The 20535-nt window shown below is 28.7% G+C and overlaps 3 protein-coding genes across 3 annotated transcripts; 2 read left to right on the top strand and 1 right to left on the bottom strand.

Moving 5' to 3' along the window:
• Positions 1–9571: 9571 nt before the first annotated feature.
• On the top strand, positions 9572–13663 carry LOC127255274 (probable pectate lyase 5). The gene is made up of 5 exons (XM_051280745.1): positions 9572–9690; positions 9972–10417; positions 11303–11600; positions 12512–12650; positions 13442–13663. The coding sequence occupies exons 1-5, from the start codon at positions 9572–9574 to the stop codon at positions 13661–13663; spliced, it is 1224 nt and encodes a 407-aa protein (XP_051136702.1).
• Positions 13664–15123: 1460 nt separating this feature from the next.
• LOC127255366 (kunitz-type serine protease inhibitor DrTI-like) lies at positions 15124–15921 on the top strand. Its single transcript, XM_051280870.1, has one exon. The coding sequence runs from the start codon at positions 15160–15162 to the stop codon at positions 15805–15807; it is 648 nt and encodes a 215-aa protein (XP_051136827.1). The 5' UTR covers positions 15124–15159; the 3' UTR covers positions 15808–15921.
• A 3972-nt stretch (positions 15922–19893) lies between these two features.
• LOC127255143 (factor Xa inhibitor BuXI-like) lies at positions 19894–20535 on the bottom strand. Its single transcript, XM_051280536.1, has one exon. It carries the CDS (start codon positions 20533–20535, stop codon positions 19894–19896), a length of 642 nt encoding a protein of 213 aa, XP_051136493.1.

Here is a 20535-nt window from a genome sequence, read left to right as displayed (position 1 = left end):
GAAAAAATTATGTATTTATTTGAATAATGTAATGAAATAAAATACAGAGTATAAATTAAATATATTTAATTATTTTTATTTTAGAAATATCCGAGAATGTTTGAGATATATAAAAATTGAAATATTGTAAGTTATTTGAGGCGGAGACAGTATTATATTAGATACCCTCTGTCCAAATCCAAATAAGGCATTGAAAGTGTGTAAAATATTTTGACAATTTTGTCATTCAAATACTTACATATTAGTAAAAATCACAATATTTAGCCATTTAAATATGATCTATTTCAATTTTTATTTTTATTTTTAAAAGGCAACATTGATAAATTAGCAACTTGCACGTTTAATATATCACACAATATATTAGCAACTCATATAGCAACTTGCATGTTTAATACTCCTTTCGTAAACTTAGAAAACATACATATTTTTATTTTGGGACGTTCAATTACAAAGTAAATATTTCATTAAATATTCTACTTTTTTCCACAAATACACTTATTTTACATCACATTATTACTTTTACACCAAAAAGCAAAAATGTCATTACACTACTTTTAACTACCTATTATAATTAAAATACTATTATTTCTTAAACAATGTGCCAAAAGTAAATGTATATATTGTAAGTGGTCGGAGGGAGTATATCACACAATCTTTTTAATCAATATTTTACCTCAAAGAAACTAATATTAGAAACTCATACTCCCTCAATTCCAAAACTATAGTTTGAACACAGAATTTAAGGAATATTGATATTATATTAGTAGTTGGTAAAAAATATGAATAAATTTATTTTTTACCCTTGTGAGTGTATTAGTATAAAAAATAGTGGCAATTGTGTAATAAAAATAAAAAAGTAGAGGTAGTTTTATGGTGATATAGTTATTTATGAAAATAAGACTATTATTTTGGGACGGACAAAAATAGTAAACAAGATTATTGTATTGGGAGTATCCCAATTTGCATATTTTATTGTACTTCCTCATTTCTCCTTAAATTTAAATTTAAAAGTATATATTTATTTTTGAGGTGAAATTTAAGAATAAAAAATATGTTTGGTACAGAAAAATAAGATCAGGAAAATAAAAACAATCTAATTTCTCTTATTTGATTGAGTTAAAGAATTCATAGCCGAGAAATAAGTCATTTCTCATTCTCCGATTTCATTTCTTTATTACATACATAGAAATATAGATAACTAAATATTCATGCAATATATTTATATTTATTGTTATTTTTAATTTTTTTTGGGTACCATTTAATTTTTACGATTTTGTAAAAAATTACATTAAAATTGATCTTACATTATATCGTATATAACTTATTATTTAAACAAAAAAGTTTATCAAAAATATTTCTATATAGATCATTCGATAAAACTCTCTCTTACCCGACTAATTATTTATTTTTTTAAAATAATATAACGTAAGTATATTTTAACTAATAACAATTATTTTATCATTATTTTTCTTCTAACTTACTTCATTATTTTTTATCAATTGTTTAATAATTTTTTCATAATATCTTATTTTTATTTTTTATTAATCCATTTTTATAATAAAATATTATTATTTTTTAATTTATGTATCCAAACAAAATAATATTTTAAACAAAAATAAAAATTATATATCACCCCTTACTACAAGTCTACAACTCCAAAACTAAATATTAAAAAAAAGAAAAAATGTCACAAACAAACCGACCATAAGGAATATTACAATTCCATAAATTATGGAAGTGTTGAAAGCTTCTGACATCAACCACCTCATTATTAATTAGACTAATAAAATTATTTTACATGGTCGGTTTAAATTTAATTATACATTTATTTACTTTTTATTTAGTTGGCGGTTAAATTGGCCAATCGGATTCCATTATATATATATATAAAATTTAATTTAATACTCCCTCCGTCTCAAACAGAACACTCTGCAATATTTCCAAAATAGGAAATAATTAATTATACTTAATATCTGCCCCACACTTTATCCCATCACATCATCCGAATAAAAAAATTAAATATACATTTCTCTCTCCATCACATCACCTAATTCTAAATTATCCTATTTAATACTACCCACCTAAAAATCCGTGTCCAAAACAAATGTTGCACCTTATTTGGGACGAAAAGAGTATTTTTTTTAGAGAAATGATTTTGAAGGTTGACAAAAAAAAATTAATTATTAATTATTAATTAATAAATACACGTGGATTCACTAATTGCCTTCTAAATTTTAATAACAAAGTTCAACGATATTACCTAAGACCTCTTTACTATATCATATCAGCCGTCATTATTGCAAATCGGATTTTAAATAAATAAATATTTCTTCACGTCCAAAAATTTAAAAAAATAATATTTTCTTGAAACGTCTGTAAGAATTTTATTTATATTTTACAAAATTATACTTAATATCAAAAATATATTTATATTTGTGTAATTTGTTTTTGCATAAGTATCACTATAATAGTATTATAAGATACTAAAAATATTTATTCTATTTTCCTTTAATTTGTACCCTGCTTTATATAATAAATAATATTATTATGGGACGGAGGTAGTATATTTTATATATATACTATATATGTAAATAAATTTACAATATATTTATTGTCAAATAATTGTATTTTTTGAATTGTCATGTTTTGAAAATATTGCCAAATAGTTTTAATTTCAATTTTGTTTTTCATTTAATATAACATACCAAAGAACTTATTAAAAAATAATCTCTTCTTATTGTAATTAAGTTTTAATAATCTTTATTGTGTAAAAAGATTTTTCAAACCTAGTTGTTGCAACAAGTAGAAATAACGCGAATTTGATAAGTCAGATATACTAAATTCAAAGTAATTATATTATTTTCTTTCAATCATAATTTTAGAAAAATCTTCTATACTTTCAAGATAGAAAAATAATGAACACTCAGTTTTTTTTTAACAATAAAGATATGTTGTTTCACTTCTGCAGATAACATAACCTCATCGTCAAAATCGTCCGAATATAATTAAGAAAGATGAAGTAGTTTCTAAACATCAAAATTAGCATATGAATCTTTAGAATTAAGAATACAATGTCTAAAAGAAGTTTTGAACTTGTCTTCGACAGGGTCAGCCTAGGCCCAGGGCGAGAGGGGCTTCCGCCCATGGTGTTTTCAATATAAATGAGGGCCGTTATATATGTATAATTTTTATATATAAAACTTAATTGAAGTATTTTTAATTTTAAAAAAAAATGTAGCTTGGCGGTGTGAGGTAATTTTACAAGGGTGAGGTCTCATAGGTTCTAATATTTTGAAATTTTTTTAATACTAATTTTGAATTTAAAGATATTTTAAAAATTATTTTATTTAATTATTTTATATTTTATTATAAATAAAAAATATTAATTATATATTTAGGGCTCATATTTTTGTTTTATCTTGGCCCCTGCAAATGAAATAAATTAATCAATATTTTTACTTTGAAATTAAAATAGACAAGTATTTGAAGAAAAATATTGCGACAAAAATAGTGAGAATAATTTTGGTTGGCCATAAACTTTGCTTTGAGATCTAACTCGATCAGGTATATGATTTTTCATATTCGGCTCAAAAATATCTTTTTTTTAGAATAAAAGTCAAAGACAATTCCATTGAATTTTTTCCAACTGTCATCATTTCATACTTCCCTTGAATCATCGTTCAACACTGTAATCAAAGATACATCATTACTAATATTCTAAAATTTTTTCGTTGTAAAGTATTTGTCAATAATGCATGTGAACATTAAATGAACTATGAAAATAAATTCAAAAGTCAATAGTTTTTCAATATGAAGCATAATCTCTATTTTTTTTAAATTTTTTTTAAAATCAATCTTATCCTCAATTATAACTTCAAGAATATCTATAATTGTGTATCACATATATAAAATTTGACAATTGTCCTATAATGAGAACCCCAACGAGTATCACCACTTTCTATGCGTTGTACAAGATCATCTTGACACTTTTGTTTAAAAGTTTATTTTCTTTTATACAAAACTTCAACAAGATTTACAATCATAATTAAATGATAAAAAAAGTTACTCATCACTGCATGATCCTTTGAAATTATCACAATTATTAATTGAAGTTGATGGGTAAAACAATGAATATAATGTACTTGATATTTTTTTTTATTTATAATAAATATTTTCAAACCATTAAACTCACCACACACATTAAAATATCCGTCGTAACTTTGATATCTAATTTTTAAAAATGATAGATCGTACTTTGCAAAGAAATCACTTATTCACTTATTCCTTATTGTTCACAAATATCAAAACTATGGACATTTGTACGATTAAAACTAATGGTATATGGTCCATTTCCCTCCCATGATGCCCATTACACACTATCAAATTACGTAAAAGGTTTCCAAAAATCGTGATGAATGGTTTTTTGATTTAAAACTTCCCTCTTATGGGTTACTAATCTCACTCTTTCGGTTAAGGAAACACTATCGATTCTTGAAAGAGCAAAGGGATTGGCAACAACATCCAAGAGTATAATTTATTACTCTCCCGAGCAAGAGAATTGGAAGTTCAGATTCGATATGCTGTAATTTGATAGCAATGACTTGAGGTCAATTTTATTACTGGATCTTTGCTTCTGCTGATCATTTATTTTGATTTACTTATGATTAATTGTATTAAGAATTTTCTGTTTGAATCAATATGTAGAATTTAAATATTCTATATTAAGAATTTTCTGTTTGAATCAATATGTAGAATTTAAATATTCTATCGTACGCCTAAAAATTTCGATTATGACCCTATAGAAAACGTTGTATCTAATAATCTCCTAGTCAAATTATAACATCTTAAAAGTCCTATATCTCAAGAGGACATTGTATCTAATAATTTCTTACTCTAATTCTAATTCTCTTAAAGTCTTATATATATCTCATAATGTCTTACATTTGACCATATGAAGGATTTTGTTCAAAAATTTATATTTATCACCATGTCTACATTTTTGCCAACTCTTCATTGATTTTTCGGTTTTTTGTACAAACTCAAGTTGATGTATGTCATTCAACAATGCTTACTTCGGATTTTTCAAATATTACTTTTGTATAGATAGTAAGTTGAGTGTAATGTTTTATATGTCTATAAAATAATATATTTTTATAGAAAATGATAAAATTGTATAATAAATAATTCTAAAAAAAATCTCAAAGTAGATATAGTTATAATATTTATAATATTTTAATTCAAATAAGGAAATAATTAAGAGAAGATTTGTACTTCACTATATATATTTAAATATCTCATCAATACAAATAAAAGTTTCTCAAACTAGCAATATATTGTTTAGCATATATTGAATGATTTAGCATCTGAATTACATGTTTAAATATATTTTTTACATTAATAGCATAACTTTAAAATAAATTAACACACAAATGTATATTGATTTTTTTTCCCAGTTCTTTTATTTAAAGAATACATACCGATAAAATATATATTATAATGTATTTTTGTAGAAAAATTATAAATTCTAATTAATATATTGGATAAAATTTCTACTATATTTGGTATAATCGTGATTAGTAGCAAGATGAGTGATTCGTTGAATGATATACGCCCTTGCCAAATTTTCGAGCTTGGACATGAAGATGTAAAGGAGCAACAAAGGGGCTAATTGAAAGTTTGTGCGCCTATAAAAAAAGGGTTAAGAAATTGGAAGGGTATCACAATTTACACTCGTATTTCATAGCCTAAGTCGGAGGATTGGGAAGAATGGTTTGAGAGGAAGCGCCATCGGATGATCATCACTTTTATTGTTTTTATTTATTTAAACATTAATAGCTAATTTCATATTCTAGTCCGAACTTAAATTTCGGATTTGGATTGGTGAAATTATATATTTGAATTGAATCTTGTTTATTAAAGATGCATGCCTACAATTGTTTCATTTGATCTTTTATCGCGGCTAAATTTTAGATTGGTTTAATAATTGTTTGTCAATCGAACATTTGCATCCGTAGTTGTGCATTTGTTTGATAAAGTGGTAAATAAATTGACAAGCTTGGACTAGAAATTGCATATGATCAAATAATATAAAATTTTTTCTTGAACTATTTTTAATTGGAGAAATTAATTTTCGATCGTACCTAAATTATTTCCTTGATTAGGGATACAGTCAATCCGTCATACCATTGCCGCAGATAAAGTAAGGAAAAATTGAGTGTTATGGTCGTATCTAATGCTTTTAACCAATTTATCAATTGAACAAAAAACTTATTTAAAATCGATGGTTGAATCTTAAATCCGGTTTCATATTCACTCTTTGGGCTAAAAATTTAATCTTTTTAGAATCTATTTTTTATTTCTCATAGCTTATTTATTTTTACCTATGTTGAATATGAGACAAAAATATGAATTAAATTAAACTTCACAATCTAAGTAGATCGACGTAGACACTACTTGCTATGACAATTATGATGTTAAAAGAATTTTTATAGAAAACAGCGAAGCTACCAAGTATAGAGAATAGTAAATTTTGTTTAAAAAAAAAAATCATAAAAATTGAATAGTAAAAAAAATGCCAAATGAACATAGGAGAGAACTAATAAGAAACAAACAAATAAGCGTGCGTGCTTTGTAACTGTACATAAAAATGATTAATCATTGGAAAGAACATTTATGTCATTAAATTAAATTAAGTTGAAAATTGGGAATATAGTAAGTGAAATCATCATATTTATTTCTCTTGTTGCCGAGATAGGAATTTAATTTGCATGATGAAATGTGTTGCCATATGTATATATATATACACACACGAATGTGTCTGTATATATTTGATGTTTTTGTGATGAAAATGAAGAGTGTGTTCTTTTTGTTAAAATAAATCAAACATATTTTCTAAAAAAATTTAACATATTATATATTGGAGTATACGGGTATTGAGAGAATAAATGTGAAACTAAGTTAAGGATGGATCTTCTTTTCGAAAATTAGATATGCTCTGGTAGTGCCTCCGTAGTTGACGTTCTAATCCAAAGATAAAACGGTTTTCGTCTCTAGTGAAAGTGACACCTCTAATCGTTGGAGTTCCGGCCAACAAAAATGAGAGATGAATTGAGTTTAGGAGATTGCCGGAAAGGTAGAAGAGAGGGGAAAATGAGGAGAGAGCTATTGGTGTTGGTAGAATGAAGGGAAGACCCTTTATATAGGCGTTTCCACCCGGCCAAAATTGCAGGGGATCAATTACGATAATAATTACGACCTTACTTATTGATATAATTTATTCTAAATTCAAACCTTCCGTTTGAAGCAGTGGTAATTGATTCTAATTACAAACTTTTTGTTTGTGACGATCGTAATTTATTCTAATTTCAAACAACCTTCCGTTTGAAAGAATTGTAATTTATTATAATTTTAAACCTTCCGTTTGAGATTATAATAAATCTATCAAACGGATAATATTTTATCCAAATAATACACTTAGGCCATATACCCGAGTTTAATTTGGGGTTGTACAATTTGATTTGTCTGGAGCCAGCCAAAATAGTCAAAATATTAACCAAACCTCATATACAATAAATAAATTAATCTAATTAATTTGGTACACCTGTCTCTCGCATTTTTACTTACAAAATAATCGATTGCAAAATAATAAATTATCCAACATTATATATACATTCATTATTTTTAAATTACTTACACAATTTTTACTTACAAAATAATCGATTGCAAAATAATAAATTATCCAACATTATATATACATTCATTATTTTTAAATTACTTACACAATTTCTTATATCTTATATAAATAATATTATTTCAAACTATTTCACAAAAACAAAAATTTGCTCATGCAATAATAATAATAATAATAATAATAATTACAATACATTAATTATAGTAAGTTCAGTTGCATCATCAAACATCAAAATTTGTCCTGTGTTCCTTATTTAGTGTAGCTGAAGTCGATTTTGGGAGGGCTACTAAGACCATCCACATCATTATACCCTATTTCCTTCGTATCATAATCTCTTTTCTCCATCTTAATAAAAAATAAATATATATTTATATCTATATCAATATAATTTATTTTTAAAATTAAATTTAAATAACAATATATTATAATACAAAATATTAAAATAAATATAATTTTAAAACATATTTAAAAAAAATCTGATTATGTACATTGAAGTTTGATCTGTGTTCTTTTACTATGCACCTATTATATGTTCTTATAAAAATATTATATTTTTTTCTTATAAAAAATTAAATTTAAATTACTCCCTCCGTCCCACTTCTCATGTCCACCTTTCCATTTTCGTCCGTCTCACTTATTTTATCACTTTCTTTTTGGAAAAGAATTATACACTTTAATCTTATTTAAAAAAATTTAATTTATAATTGTTTTAATTTTTATTATATGATAAATATTTTCACTAATGCGTTTTTAATTATTTACTAATTATATCCCTCCTAAATTCTCGTGTTTACAGTAAAGCGAACAAACTATCCGGGACGGAGGGTATATTATTTAAATAAAAAACAGACTAACATAAAAAACACCACATGAATATGAGTAATATTTTGGTTTAATTATTTGCATGAACCGATTAAGGGCCTAGTTCTTTTTAAATTTTTTTTTCCCCCAACAAAATTGGTGTTCATATCCTTTCATTTACATCTTTTAACAGTAAATGTAAAGTGTGTTCTTTTGGAAATTATTTGAAAATAATTTAGGTTTTTTTTTTATAAAATTATTTTTCACAAAATATCTCATTAATGTTAAGAGGGTTCCGAAATTCCAATTTAAAATTAATTGGTGTTAAGTGGAATAACTTTTCACCCTTGTAAGTAATAGAGAATTCCACAATATTCCAATATGAGACAATATTCGAAAATTACAACTATAGTTCAAATAAAAAAATTTAAAAGATAAAATTACCAACCAAACACACACTAGGAGTTTTTGATGATGTGTGGTCTATTTGTATTCCGATGTGTCTTTTAAACCCTAGTGTCTTTATTTAGTGAAATTGTTTGAAAATATATATGTTTTTTTGTGCCAGATATATAGAATTGTGTAAATAATATAAAAATAATGAGTGTGTATAATATTTTTTTTCAGGAAAATGTATTTTTTAAAATTGGTGGAAGAACACACCATAATAATTTCTTGTCAATTCTCAAAATTCCATGAAAATCCACCATTCTAAAATCCCACAAAGTATAATCCAAAGAAAACCATTTAAACAAAAATAAAATAAAATAAAATAGAATGTAATAAAAACAAAAAATAATTGTCATGAACATGAATCTTGGATCGAAAAAAGCTCATAATTTATGTAATGCAGACAAAACTTTGAGTCGTTTGTTTATGGTTGGAAGCTACATATTTATTTAGGCCTTCAGATTTCGTCTTATACTTGACTGTCCAAATTTGGACATTGGATCACTCCCCGCCATAATCGCCATTAATGGAGACCTTCACAAGCTTGCTAGCTAACTATGTTGTCTGTCTCTTTCTGTTATTCATCTCCTTCCACGTTAATTATTATATTATAAAATTCCAATTTCCTTAATGTCTGAAAACACAATATCCATGGAGTTCTCTTTGATTCTCCTCCTCTTTATCTCCTTCCTCGTTACCTCCTCTGCAACTCCTCCAAACCCTAATTTAGTTCTCCAAGAATTTCACAGGTAACTGTTTTAATAATGTATGAAACCCTAGCTGAAGCTCTAACGACGCCGTATTGAGTTAGTTTCCGTATAAACGACGTCGTTTTAATTTTTGTCTATAAGTTTAAGACGTAACGACACCGTTTTGATTGGGACGGAACGACGCCGTTTAGCTCTGCGTAAAATCTTAGTTGAGGCCCTAACGACGCCGTCTTGTTTCGCTTCTCTAATGGAACGACGACGTTTAAGTTATCCTCTTTCTTTAGTTGCAGAGCTAACGACGTCGTTTTGTTGCGATGCAGAAAGCTAAACGCCTCCCGGCGGAAATTAGGGTTCCGGCAATGCAATTCCGGCAATCCAATCGACGATTGCTGGCGGTGCGATCCTAATTGGGATCAAAACCGCCAGAGATTAGCCGACTGCGCAATCGGATTCGGCAAGGACGCCGGCGGCGGCCGGAACGGCAAGATTTACACGGTGACGGATTCCGGCGACGACGACGCCGTCAATCCCCGGCGGGGAACTCTCCGGCACGGCGCGATTCAGGCGGAGCCGCTGTGGATCGTGTTCGCGCACGACATGACGATCCGGCCGAAGCAGGACCTCGTAATTAGCTCGTACAAGACGATCGACGGCAGGGGCGCCGACGTGCACATCGGCGGCGGCGGCGCGTGCATCACAATCCAGAACGCGAGTAACATCATCATCCACGGCGTCCAGATCCACGACTGCCGGCCGGCGAGGGACGGTTGTGTTACAGTTTGCAAAATTTCAAAATTGGATTATATTATTAATGATAAAATAGAGATTATAAATTTTAATAACAAAATAGAGATTATAAATAACCGAATAAGTTAAAAAAATATTCAGTTTCATCGAATTAATTCTCACATTTCTTTTTAGTCCTTCAAATTTATAGATTACAAAATCAATAAATTAATATTTAATTATTATTATTATTTTTTTTTCTGCACTTATTTATAATAATTATTACTAATTTTATTATATTTTTAATTTCTAACTAAATTTTTAAAATACTTCGAATAATTTTTATTTTTATATTCTTTTAATAAAATATTTATTTTTCTTATCTAAAGGAGAGAGTAATAACTTAATCAATGATAATAGAAGCCTAAATTATATTCTTTTGTGGAAATTTATTACAATAAAATATTTTTCCTTTTAAAATATATTAAATTAAATAAATATTTATTATTGTTATTTTATGTTTAATATATTATATCAATATCGATTAACTCTATATCAAATAATTGTTACTCTATATCAAATAATTGTTTAAATTGAAAATTTTATTATTTAAACATCGAAACAATCCTAGTAGGGTTTACTTCGTTTTAATTTGAATTTAAATTTAAATAATATTGAATGTTGCGACAGAATAGTTGTTTTCATTTGACATTAAACACACTACTAATCTCAACAATAAATCAAATGTGTAAAATATATCCGCTACAAATTCAAGTTTTTCTTAAATTAATTTTATTAATAATAAATTTACACATATATAGTAGTCGTAATAAAAAGATCATATAAATTTAAAGAAAAGTAATATAATATGTACAATAAAAATTAAATTGAAACTATAAACCAAATATTTAAAATATTTCAACAGGTTGGGTCCGGGACTCCCCGGAGCACCATGGGTGGCGGATGGGATCGGACGGCGACGGGGTGTCGATCCAGGGGGGTCGGCACGTGTGGGTGGATCACTGCAGCATGTGGAATTGCGCGGACGGGCTGATCGACGCGACGCACGGATCGACGGCAATTACAGTGTCGAATAATTACATGAGGAGTCACGACAAGGTGATGCTGTTAGGACATAGCGACGAGTACGTGGACGACAAGAACATGCAAGTTACTATTGCTTTTAATCGCTTTGGAGAAGGCCTCGTCCAAAGAATGCCCAGGTATTTATGGAATTTTATTATATATACATATATATATATATCACCCAAAGGATTTATAAAAGTTGTGAGTAAAAATAAATTGGTGACGTAATATTTTGAATGAAAAATATAATTATGTTTGTTTTGTGTGTAGGTGTGTGTTTTTCATTAAATAGGTTTTTTTCAATATGAAATAATTGTTGGATATAACTTTTTGTATGAAAAATATAATTTTTTTTAATTGAAGAGCGTATATTTGCTTATAGTAAAAATTTGGAATAAAACTAAAAATACAACGTGGTGATAATAAACATTTTATTATAAAGAAATATTTTTTCCTTTATCAAATTTACTCTTTTTTTTTTCATTATGTTAACTTTAACTTATTACTAATTTTAGTAAAATCAAAATTTCAACGTTTAATTATTACTCTTTATTAAAAGATTTTTCAACTATAGTTTCATTTTTTTTCAATATAATATTCTTTTTGTTCATTGAAAAAGTATACACATTTCTATTTTAGAATTTTCAATTATAAAGTAATCATTTTATTTTTAATAAATATGAACCTCGGTGTTCTCCATAGATACATCTACTTTACTGTCATATAATTACTTTTATATTAAAAAATAAGGGTAAAATTTTTTTATTATTTATTATAATTAAAATACTATAAATTTTAAACTGTGCACTAAAAATATATGTATATTTTTAAAATGGACGGAGTAAGTATTAATTTTTCTTAATTTTCGTGTCGAATCCAAATGAATTATTTTGATCGGACGGAGAGAGTATATCTTTTATAGGCTCATTTACCATACACGGTCAATTTAAAATACATATGTAATTATCCTAAATTTCTAATATAATAATAATACTTATTATTTCAATTTTAATTTCATAAAAATTAAGAAGATTTTATTGTGATGTAGATGTAGGCATGGATATTTCCATGTGGTAAATAATGACTACACACAATGGGAGATGTATGCAATAGGTGGGAGTGCATCACCAACTATTAATAGCCAAGGCAATAGATTTCTTGCCTCTAATGACAATGTTTGCAAAGAGGTAATTTGTTAAATTAGTAAATCCCATCCATTTATTACAATTATTTAGAATTTGACCTAAGTTCGGATTGTTGAAAATTTTAATTTTATTTGTATCCGTTATGTGATCATGGGTATACTTTAAATGATTTTTGCTGGGATTGACCAAGGTGACAAAACTATGCAATAATAGAGTTCGACTTAAATCCGGATTGTTGAGAATTTTGATTTTATTTGTACACGTTATGTGAAAAACTATTGGTATATTTTAAACGATTTTTGTTGGGATTGACGAAGGTGACAAATAAGGTTGCAATAATTTAGAGTTTGACTTAAATCCGGATTGTTGAAAAATTTGATTTTATTTGTATCCGTTATATGAATAATTATTGGTATATTTTAAATGATTTTTGCTGGCGAAGGTTACAAAACATCGCAATAATAATTTAGAGTTTGACATGAATCCGGATTGTTGAAATTTTGATTTTATTTGTATCCGTTCTGTAAAAAAAAATATTGGTATATTTTAAATAATTTTTGCTGGGATTGACGAAGGTGACAAAATGTTGCAATACTTTAGAGTTTGACTTAAATCTGGATTGTTGAAAATTTACATTTTATTTGTATTCATTATGTGAAAAATTATTGGTATATTTTAAATGATTTTTGCTGAGATTGGCGAAGTTGACAAAATATTGCAATAATTTAGAGTTTGACCTAAATTCAGTTTGTTGAAAATTTAAATTTTATTTGTATCCGTTCTATACAAAATTATTAGTATATTCTAAACGATTTTTGTTGGAATTGACAAAGGTGACAAAACGTGAGGAAGCCGTCGAAAATCAGTGGAAAAAATGGAATTGGAGATCGGAAGGAGACCTCATGTTAAATGGTGCATATTTTACGCCATCGGGTGATGGTTCATCGCCGAGCTATTCTAAAGCATCGAGTTTCAATGCAAGGCCGGCTTCGTTGGTGGGCACAATCACCACCAATGCCGGTGCCCTAAAATGTCGGGTAGGTTCCCGTTGTTGATTTGAAAATGATTTTACAACGGTGTTCGTTATTTCAGTTGCCTGTGTTGGGTAGTTTGAATTGAAAGCAAACAAGAATTAAAACCTAAATTTTGAATCTATTCTGAAAATATATTCTTTGTCTTCAAAAAATGTATAGTTGATGAATTATGTGTTGAATAATGAAAATTGAAGATGTGGATTATTAAAGGTATGTGTTTGTCAAGATTTCCTTGGTTTTGGTTTTGATTTGATTGTCAAGATTTCCTTAGTTTTGGTTTTGATTTGATTTCCGTTATTTCTATTTTTATTTTGAATTTGTTTGTTAAATTTACTTTTATTACTAATTTTGAAAAAGTTAACGAATAAATATTTAACTATTATCTTCCATTAAATACTAATTTACAACAAATACAACTATCTTTATTACATTTTATCTCTTTATTTACTTTAATAACTAACTAAATTTTCACAAATATCACCCACTATCTTTATATTGATTTATATTGGTGAGCACATACTCCTCTTTTTCATTTTCCTTTTCATAAAAAAAAAAACTTCTTTTGTTAACATTTTGTATTTTGGTACGCTCCGCAATACATATTCTTAAATAATTTTTAAAATAAAAGAATTAATTATACTTTATCCCATCACATTATTTTAATATAAAAATAAATATGTATTTATCTTTTACATTTGATTATCTGATTTTTAATACTACTCAATTAAATTTCCATATCAAAAACTAAATATTTCACCGTATTTAGAACGGAGCAAGTATATTCCGTATCCCATTGGCCAAAATATAAACAAACACACAATTTTCTAGATAAAATGAGAAATAATATATATATATATATATATATATATATATTCCTTATTATCCCATGAGTTTTAAGCACATGTCGATTAAAATCTATGTAGTTTGAGTGGCTCGTGGATAATAGGTTGTCAACATTATATTCAATGTTAACAAATGATAATTTGTAAATATTGTGAGTTTTTGGTTTTTGGTTTTACGATTATTGGATAACCTTGAGTACAAACAAACAAATTTAAGCAAATATGAATATCCATTAAATAATTTTTAATTTTAATACTCCCTCCTCCTCGTTCAAATTTATGCTCATTTTCCTTTTTGAGTTGTCATTGAAAAATATTCTCATATCCTTTTTAAATAAAAAATTATTTCATTTTTGTATTTTTTTTTATTATAAAAGAAAAAATTAACAATTATTACTCACTTTTATTAAAATTCGTATCCGGTCAAATGAGCACACATTTGAACGACGGAGGGAGTAACATGTTTTCAATGACAAACAATTCACTATCAATTTCACGATACATATAAATATATATATACATAACAATAAAAATACAGGTGGGTCACCCTTAAAATATCTCATAGTCCATTCCACGATGTAAATATGACAAAATACCCTTCAAATCTTTTTATTATAAGAACCCCCTAGCTATACTCCATTTTCATCATCCAAACATCCATAGCTTCTTCAATTCATGGTAATAAAACTCTTTTCCCTCTCTTTGCTCCTCATACTCATCCATGGAGTTCCCGCCAAATCGACGCCGATACGCGACTCCGACGGCGATGAGGTCAAAACCGGAGTCGAGTACTACATCGACTACGCGGGCTTTGGTTTTCGCGGGGGCATCGGACTCCCCGGGTGGTCCCGGCTAACATGCCCTTCGAGTGTAATTCAAATGCAATCCGAGGTCGATAGAGGCCTCCCGGTGACTCTCCAAACCCTCGTTGCGCCCGCCAACAAGATTTCCGAGACAACAATTTATGAGAACTCGACGGTTTACGTCAATTTCCCGCAATACGTCACACGGTGTGAATATGGAGCCGCGGCTTGGAGTGTCGAGATTTCTGAGTTGGATGGGAAGTTCCTTGTTGTGGCTGGCGACTCGATATCTAGTCCATCGAGTCAATTTAGAGTCGTGCCAGCCGGGGGAGAAAATGTGTACTCGTTTGAGGTATGCCTTCCGATTGCGTGGCTTCAATGTCTCAAACTTGGGCTTTCAAACTTGCTCGGTGTGGACCGTTTGGTGGTGAACTTTCAGACCGACGAGATTCCCTTCGAGTTCAAGTTTGTTAAGAAGCGAGCTTTTGGGTCGACGAAGAAAGTTGTTCGAGTGAAGTGATCGATGATCAAATGGTAATAATAATAATAAGGTTAAAAGCTTGACAATCGTAAATAAAAATTGTTGGCTGACTCCCGTGAAATATAAATAAATAAATGATCATATTCTTGCTAACTTAATTTTTTAGGTGAGACGATCATTTAATATTATTTGATATAGTATCAGAGTTTGGTGTCTTATCTACCTGAAATCAAATCTCTACTCAAAGTTAATCTCCTCAATAGTAGCAAGAGTAGGTAATGAATGCCGATATAGCAATGATGCACGAACAACCTCATGCCTGTGCAAAAAACTCATTGACAGACTAGCCAGATTGTTGTCGAATGGAGTTCAGAGTGCTCCAAAACTGATAGTAATGGCAAGACCTATAGTCTGAAAATGAACGACTAAAAAACTCCAAGCGTACTTCGGAACATCAATAGGGAGCCAGTTGGATCTGAATGCAACCAATGTTACGTAATCAAGTAAGAATATGATGATTCGTACGATGATGCATATCCCCTTGCACGCATGCGGAGACGTGTTTGTTGATTTCCGTAAAATATAAATAAATAAATAATGGAGGTGTCAGGAAAAAAAAAAAAAAAAGTATTTTTACTAACTTAAAATTTTAAGTGAGATGATTATTTAAGATAATATAATAAAAATCGTAAGGTGAGTTGATTAGCATATATACGTTTTATTATACTCTCTCCGTGTGGAATAATATATTATGCCAATTTTTTTTTCTTTTTTTTAAATTTTTTTTTTTTTAATTATCCTTTATACTAAACAAGTTTTTTATTTCGCAATTTTATTACCTTTATTTATTATATAATAATCAAATTGCTTTGACAGAGGACTATGAGAAAAAAAATAATAAAAGAAGAATTTTGAAAATTATCAACATGTTACATCATAAGACACCACTAACTTTTATTCGGACGAGGGAGATGAAAATTGGGAGGATATTTAACATTAATCCTTTGGAAAATGTACTTGGAGTTAAATATTGTGTCGAATAAAATATATGAATTTTACTATAATATTATTCTTACAATTAATAATATTATTTAATTTCATTATTCTGTTTGAACTTCTATTATAACTTGTATATGTTCATTAATAATCATAAGAAATATGTACAATTTCATTAAAAATTTTCATATATAAATGTATATATATTTAATAATTTTAATTATTATTCTTTTTGAAACCAACATTTCAAATACTTTAGATTTTCCCTAAAATACTTGCCGAAATTGAAAATTAATATACCTTACAACTAACACAAAACTAGGCCCGACAAGACAAACCGAGGTGTAAAAGTTTGAATTCATGACTTTATGGTTATAAGTTCATCCAACACCAGGCCATCCCTTACACGACTTTTTTTTTTTTTTTTTAAATTTTTATGACGTCTTACTTCTTATTCTTTTTTTAGGTGAATCATTTGTGGTAGGTGACCTGAGGCATCGGCTTACAGGACCTTTTTTTTTTTTTTTTTTTTAATGACATGGAAATCTGCAGTCGCTACTCGAAAGTGCGTATTGGGTAAACCTCCGGCCGAATTTAATACCCTGCAAACTAGATTCGACAGATAAGACACACTAGGCAGATGAGCTGAGAGTCAGGGGTTTGGATCCATGATCTCACGATACAAATTATGGTTTATTATTATTATTATTATTATGGTAAAAGATGATGATGATGATGGTGAGGACGACATGAGAAGTATAGTATTCAAGCCGTTCTTGAATTTTGATACGCTTTGAACAAAAATAAAAAATAAAGCCCTTATTTAATTACTTTTTATATAAATAATATAAAAGTAATACTTTTTACTGTTTTAGTTTAATTTTAATATAAATAAAAACATATTATTTTTTTTAAAACATATTACATATAAATATATTTAAATTATTATTATATATATATATATATTTATACATCCAAAGGATTTAAAAATTTTGGAGCCTTGGGCGCACCCAGGTGATCGCCTTGGATTTTGAATTGGGATTTAAATAGTAAAAATTTTGAATTTGAATAGTTGTATGATTTGATATAAATAAGTGTTGATGTGATATTTTGAATATAAAATTAATTTTTTATATAATATAAAAAATAAAAAATAGGTGTTTGATTTGATATTTTTTTGGGGGAAAAATGAGATGAATAGTGTATTTAAAATCCAATCCCCAAACAAACACACCCGTACATAGATTAGAATTACATTGGATTAGGTCGGATTGGTCGAGAACACTCCTATCTTCGAATTGAAGCGATTATTATTCAACAGTCTCCTAAACAAGATACGCCGCATTGCCAACATCTCGTCTATTGGGCAGGGTAGTCGTCGCCGTGTATTGCAAATAGTCGTCGGGCAGCTAATAACCGGCAGCCTGACTGCGACGCTGCAATATCTTGGGAAGCTGCGGCGGCGGATACTCGCTGGCCAAATATATATATATATATAATTATATTGATCTATATATTTGTATAGTTTCTCCAAATTTTAGTAAATATATGTTGTAATTATTTTCTACAAATATGACCGAGTATATCAAATACTTCAATAATTGATGGATACTGATCTTTGCAATTGTATTCATTCAAAATTATTCAATAATTGTACCAAAGAGTTTTAGTCACGTGATTTATATGGAGTATTATAGTTTGTCTCGATTTATTGAGTATGATGTGACAATAAATTGTCTATGCTCCAATCAAGGTACATATGCATGTGTGCGGAATAATTTTTTTTTTTTTTTTTTTTTTTTATGTTGAATGTTTGTTTAAATAATATTTTTATGCGGTATTTTGTAAGAAAAAATAATATATTTTTATTAAAAATTATACAAAATAAAAATTGTTGATTTTGATTTGAAATACTAAAAAATAATTTTGATTATTTTATTCAGTTTGTTTATTTGAATAATAATTTGAATATGATATTTTGTAATAGAATATATAATCTATTTTTATAGTAAAAAATTTAAAATAATGCTCCAAAAGAATAAAATATTTGAATTTGATTTTTTTTAGTTTTTTTTATTTTTTATTGAACATAATATTTGATATTCCTTCCGTCCCAGCTATTATATTTGTTTTGCTGTAGACACGAGAATTTAGAAAAAGTATAATTTGTAAAATATTAAGAATATATTAGTAAAAAATAATTATCACGTAATAGAAATAATTATTGATTAAGATTAAGATAATTAATGAGTTGGATCCAATTATTTGAATATCAGGTCAAGTGTAAGGTGGGTACAATAATAAAAATTGGGAATCCACTGACGTTACTCGTCGAGTGTGTTCTAGATTAACAGGTGCGTAGAGGCGTCGGAGATTTGAACTTATGACATCACGGTCACGACTTTACTTCCACACTTTGATGTCAATCCTTTAGGAACTTTTGACATGTTTATAATTTATACAAAAATTAATGATATTTCTGATAGTAGTAGTAAAAAAAATATATATATTTTTAGTCTAGACAAAAAAAAGAGTATTAGTCTGTTCACCCAATATTTGTCAATGAAACAATTTCTCATAAATATTATTAAAAAATACAAATACACACACATTAATATAAAACATATATTATCTACTCGTGAAAAGTAAATCATTCAATACAAAATATTATTTTTTATATTACCAATAAAGTTTTTTATACCACACATAAAAAGTCAATTCATCTAAAAATAGTTTTCCGTACCACGAATAAAAAATCAATTCATCTAAAAACGTTAGAGTGAACAAACTGTATATTTTTAAGTTTGACGCACAATGAAAAATAAAAACCATGGATGAAGAAAACATCGATTAATGTACAACCAAACAAGGTACTATGTATTTGTGATTGTCGAGAGACAACGAAAGCATACATACACACATACATACATAAGGCCATTGTCATGAACTCGATTGATCGACAACAGCTACACCTTATTCTTATTCATTACTATTCCGATTCGATCATAACTACTTCAGTTCACTTGTAACTTCTTCTTTATTTATTATTATTATTATTTTTATTATAATAACATGGAACTCACAACCGTTATTCGAAAGTGCGCACCATGGGTAAACCCCAGGTCGGAACTAGGCACCTGTAACTTTCTTAATCGCACCTACGGCGCCCTTCTTAACAAACGAGAACGTAAATGCGAGGTCGTTGGGCTGATCGTTCACCGACAGGCGATCCTGACCGAGCGACCGGTGAATCCCGAGGCCGAGGCATTTAAGCCCCGCAATCGGCGGGCATATGGCTAATGTGTAGACATTTTCTCTCCCGGCCGGAACTATCACAAAATGACTTGATGGGCCGGGCGCCAACTCGCCGGCCCCAACGAGGAATTTCCCAACCACTTGGGACATATCGACGTGCCAATAGGCCTCGCCGTTAGGACATCCGGTGACATATTGAGGGAAATTGATGAAGACCGACGCGTTCTCGTAGATTGCAAATGGTCTAAAGTTGCGGGGCTGGATGAGGGGCGTGATATTAACCGGGAGGCCTCTATCAACCTCGGACGACATTTGGATGACGCTGGCGGGGCATGTTAGGCGCGACCACCCGGAGAGACCGATGCCTCCAGAAAAACCAATGCCACTATAGCGGATGAAGTACTCGCCTACGGATGTGACTACATCGCCGTCGGCGTCGCGAACGAAAGCCGAGTTGGCGGGAACTCCATGGATGAGTATGAGAAGGAAAGAGAGGGAAAATAGTTTCATTATCAT

Source organism: Andrographis paniculata, unplaced genomic scaffold, assembly GCF_009805555.1.
Source record: "Andrographis paniculata isolate CXL003 unplaced genomic scaffold, ASM980555v1 Contig53END, whole genome shotgun sequence".
In the NCBI taxonomy this organism is placed as follows: domain Eukaryota; kingdom Viridiplantae; phylum Streptophyta; class Magnoliopsida; order Lamiales; family Acanthaceae; genus Andrographis; species Andrographis paniculata.
The sequence above is the reverse complement of the archived record's forward strand: the minus strand, read 5'-3'. Positions and strand labels throughout refer to the sequence as shown.

What these genes read in the sequence shown, in the direction of transcription:
- LOC127255366 (XM_051280870.1), top strand. Translation starts at nt 15,160, where the DNA reads ATGGTAATAAAACTCTTTTCCCTCTCTTTGCTCCTCATACTCATCCAT.
- LOC127255143 (XM_051280536.1), bottom strand. Translation starts at nt 20,535, where the DNA reads ATGATAATGAAACTATTTTCCCTCTCTTTCCTTCTCATACTCATCCAT.
- LOC127255274 (XM_051280745.1), top strand. Translation starts at nt 9,572, where the DNA reads ATGTCTGAAAACACAATATCCATGGAGTTCTCTTTGATTCTCCTCCTC. An exon ending in CTGCCGGCCGGCGAGGGACG is followed by an intron (nt 10,418 to 11,302) that starts GTTGTGTTACAG and finishes ATATTTCAACAG; the next exon opens with GTTGGGTCCGGGACTCCCCG. An exon ending in CTCGTCCAAAGAATGCCCAG is followed by an intron (nt 11,601 to 12,511) that starts GTATTTATGGAA and finishes ATTGTGATGTAG; the next exon opens with ATGTAGGCATGGATATTTCC.